The sequence below is a fragment of the Oncorhynchus mykiss genome, chromosome 18 (genome assembly GCF_013265735.2).
Source record: "Oncorhynchus mykiss isolate Arlee chromosome 18, USDA_OmykA_1.1, whole genome shotgun sequence".
Taxonomy (NCBI): Eukaryota; Metazoa; Chordata; class Actinopteri; order Salmoniformes; family Salmonidae; genus Oncorhynchus; species Oncorhynchus mykiss.
This window is the reverse complement of record NC_048582.1, coordinates 73780534-73784895: the sequence shown is the minus strand read 5'-3', so window position 1 is coordinate 73784895 and position 4362 is coordinate 73780534. Positions and strand designations below refer to the sequence as shown.

General features: G+C 52.2%; 1 protein-coding gene across 1 annotated transcript; it reads right to left on the bottom strand.

Moving 5' to 3' along the window:
- Positions 1 to 682: 682 nt before the first annotated feature.
- Positions 683 to 1462, bottom strand: LOC118941018 (keratin, type I cytoskeletal 9-like). The gene has a single exon (XM_036951088.1). The coding sequence runs from the start codon at positions 1460 to 1462 to the stop codon at positions 683 to 685; it is 780 nt and encodes a 259-aa protein (XP_036806983.1).
- Between the last annotated feature and the right edge of the window lie 2900 nt (positions 1463 to 4362).

The following is a 4362-nucleotide window of genomic DNA, read 5'->3' as shown; positions in this document are numbered from 1 at the left end:
GAAGTCTGTCCATTCAGACAGGTAAGGAAGCTGAAGTCTGTCCATTCAGACAGGTTAGGAAGCTGAAGTCTATACTTTCAGACAGGTTAGGAAGCTGAAGTCTGTCCATTCAGACAGGTTAGGAAGCTGAAGTCTGTCCATTCAGACAGGTTAGGAAGCTGAAGTCTGTCCATTCAGACAGGTTAGGAAGCTGAAGTCTATACTTTCCATTTCAGACCTACGCCAAGGGTCTAGGGGTTGTTTCTGGACAGGGCAGATGCAGCTTGTGTCCTCATGGCCTCCTATGCACCCTCCCTGTCACATTCTGACCTCTATTTCTGTTGTTTTGTATTTATTTAGTATGGTCAGGGCGTGAGTTAGGTGGGCAGTCTATGTTTGTTTTTCTATGTTTTGGGGCATTTCTATGTTTTCGGCCTAGTATGGTTCTCAATCAGAGGCAGGTGTCATTAGTTGTCTCTGATTGAGAATCATACTTAGGTAGCCTGGGTTTCACTGTGTGTTTGTGGGTGATTGTTCCTGTCACTGTGTTTGTTGTCACAGGATAGGCTGTATAGGTTTTCACGTTCCGTTTGTTGTTTTGTAGATTTGAGTTATTTCATGTATCGTTCAGTTTTCCATTAAAGAACATGAATAACCACCACGCTGCTTTTTGGTCCGCTTCTCCTCCTACAGACGAACGTCGTTACACTCCCTTACACCCTCCTATGCACCCTCCCTTGCACCCTCCTATGCGCCCTCCCTTGCACCCTCCTATGCGCCCTCCCTTGCACCCTCCCTTGCACCCTCCTATGCGCCCTCCCTTGCACCCTCCCATGCACCCTCCCTTGCACCCTCCCTTGCACCCTCCCTTGCGCCCTCCCTTGCACCCTCCCTTGCGCCCTCCCTTGCACCCTCCCTTGCACCCTCCCTGGCACTCTCCTATGCGCCCTCCCTTGCACCCTCCCTTGCACCCTCCCTTGCGCCCTCCCTTGCGCCCTCCCTTGCGCCCTCCCATGCGCCCTCCCTTGCACCCTCCTATGCGCCCTCCCTTGCACCTTCCCTTGCACCCTCCTATGCGCTCTCCCTTGCACCCTCCCTTACACCCTCCTATGCACCCTCCCTTGCACCCTCCTATGCGCCCTCCCTTGCACCCTCCTATGCGCCCTCCCTTGCACCCTCCCTTGCACCCTCCTATGCGCCCTCCCTTGCACCCTCCCATGCACCCTCCTATGCGCCCTCCCTTGCACCCTCCTATGCGCCCTCCCTTGCACCCTCCCTTGCGCCCTCCCTTGCACCCTCCCTTGCACCCTCCCTGGCACCCTCCTATGCGCCCTCCTTTGCACCCTCCCTTGCGCCCTCCCTTGCGCCCTCCCATGCGCCCTCCCATGCGCCCTCCCTTGCACCCTCCCTTGCGCCCTCCCATGCGCCCTCCCTTGCACCCTCCTATGCGCCCTCCCTTGCGCCCTCCCTTGCGCCCTCCCATGTGCCCTCCCTTGCGCCCTTCCTTGCGCCCTCCCTTGCACCCTCCCTATGCACCCTCCTATGCACCCCCCTATGCACCCCCCCCCTATGCACCCTCCTATGCACCCCCCTATGCATCCCCCCCCTATGCACCCTCCTATGCACCCTCCTATGCACCCTCCTATGCGCCTGCACACATTGTCCTCTGAGGAATGTTTATTTGCCCTTTGTTCCGGAGTAAAACTAGTTCCTTTTCTTTTTTCGGACAGAGCGAAAGTAAACAAATCGTTTCTTTAAGGGCGCACCGACCCTTTCAGCCTAATCACCGGAAAACCCTCTGGAGTTTCACACCGACCCTTTCAGCCTAATCCACTGAAAACCCTCTGGAGTTTCACACCGACCCTTTCAGCCTAATCCACTGAAAACCCTCTGGAGTTTCACACCGACCCTTTCAGCCTAATCCACTGAAAACCCTCTGGAGTTTCACACCGACCCTTTCAGCCTAATCCACTGAAAACCCTCTGGAGATTCACACCGACCCTTTCAGCCTAATCACCGGAAAACCCTCTGGAGTTTCACACCGACCCTTTCAGCCTAATCCACTGAAAACCCTCTGGAGTTTCACACCGACCCTTTCAGCCTAATCCACTGAAAACCCTCTGGAGATTCACACCGACCCTTTCAGCCTAATCCACTGAAAACCCTCTGGAGTTTCACACCGACCCTTTCTGACCTAATCCACTGAAAACCCTCTGGAGTTTCACACCGACCCTTTCAGCCTAATCCACTGAAAACCCTCTGGAGTTTCACACCGACCCTTTCAGCCTAATCCACTGAAAACCCTCTGGAGTTTCACACCGACCCTTTCAGCCGAATCCACTGAAAACCCTCTGGAGTTTCACACCGACCCTTTCAGCCGAATCCACTGAAAACCCTCTGGAGTTTCACACCGACCCTTTCAGCCTAATCCACTGAAAACCCTCTGGAGTTTCACACCGACCCTTTCAGCCTAATCCACTGAAAACCCTCTGGAGTTTCACACCGACCCTTTCAGCCTAATCCACTGAAAACCCTCTGGAGTTTCACACCGAGGGGTTCGAGTCCTGACGGGCGGGGGACTTCTTATTTGTTGTAAAGATTTTCCTGTGGTAAACTGGGCAGAACACAAAGGCACACACACGCACGCACACACACACACACATACTACACACACACACACACACACACACACACACACACACACACACACACACACACGCACACACGCACACACGCACACACACACAGGCTTGGTGTTGGGCCTGAGGAAACCACTGAATAGGCGTAGATCAGGCCTCCATGCCCCCTTTTGAAAATGAAATTTATGGAGCCACGTAACAATGCCATTCAAGTTTATAACCCTAAATATAACCCAGTGTAAACCACCACTCTGGTGTGTGCCCAAACTCCCTGGAAACTTGACCTGATGGAGAGATGGAGGGACGGAGAGAGAGGTGGAGGGAGGTCTGGAGGTGTGTCCCCATCCGGGTAGCAGCAGGGTAGCCTAACTCCAGCGTTGGACTAGTAACCGGAAGGTTGCAAGTTCAAACCCCTAAGCTGACAAGGTACAAATCTGTTGTTCTGCCCCTGAACAGGCAGTTAACCCACCGTTCCTAGGCCATCATTGTAAAATAACTGATTTGCCTGGTTAAATAAAGGTAAAATCAAATCCGGTATGGTGGAGAATTCTCCCACCCTAGAGAGCTAGGAGACCTGAGTTTTTCCTGACAACATGATCTTACTGGACAAAGGAATAACTCTGTATCCTAGTTATAACCTGTTGGACACAGAGTTATTCCTGGCCAGTTCAGACAGTCAGGAGAAACTCCAGAGCCCTTACCCGTAGCCAGCCGACCCAACATACTCCCCAAAACTACACGCTGTCCCAACACAGCTGAACTGAGATGACCTCAGGGAGGGAACTTTGGTTCTTTGACCCTATTCTCTCTTCATCTTAGTAAGGAACACACAAGCTATTTCTTTTTTAAAACGATCTGCTGTGTGCAGAAGAGTCTTTTACAATCTCATGTCAGTTCTGTAGTGACTGGTCTTTGTTCCAGACTAGCATTGTTTACGTCTTCTATACTCCCCAGTTTAAGTGGTTGATCATCAGTAAGACAATCTGTTACGTTGCTGATTAGTACTTTGCAATATATGTGTTTGTAAAAAGGTTTGAAGCATGTCAAGCTTGATTGAAGCATGTCGTGAACAGACATAACAATGATCAGGGCCCGCAGGTTCTGAATCCTACCGTTGCGTCTCAAGTCACCATGAGGCTTAAAAGCTCTGACCAGAAGGCACCTGTACCTGTGTGTCCTTCTTGTCCAAGACCAGATAGTATAGTCACCCTTGTCACCTTGAGGGCTGTTATGCAGTACACTGGCAACAGGGACTCCCAGTCTCTCTCTCTCTCTCTCTCTCTCTCTCTCTCTCTCTCTCTCTCTCTCTCTCTCTCTCTCTCTCGCCCTCTCTCTCTCTCTCTCTCTCTCTCTCTCTCGCCCTCTCTCTCGCTCTCTCACACACACACACACACACACACACACACACACACACACACACACACACACACAAACACACACAGTATCCCTCACAGTCCCTGTGGTCTCTGGTTCGCTCCTAACAGACACTTAGGGCCAGGGCTGAGGCATTTTCCCAGGCCGAGACAACGTACCACGGTGGCAGGCTCAGCCACAGAGAGGCCCTGATTAAAGACCATTGGGACAATGGAGGGAGATGAAGAGGAGAGGGGAGGAGGAGGAGGAGGAGGAGAAAGGGAGGCCAGGGACCGTGGTGGCATTCGCTGTCTCATATGTACCGGAAAACGTTTGAATTATCCCAGAATGATAGGAAGGAATTCAGACTGGGGCTCCAGAGAGACGACTC

What these genes read in the sequence shown, in the direction of transcription:
- LOC118941018 (XM_036951088.1), bottom strand. Translation starts at nt 1,462, where the DNA reads ATGGGAGGGCGCAAGGGAGGGCGCAAGGGAGGGCGCATAGGAGGGTGC.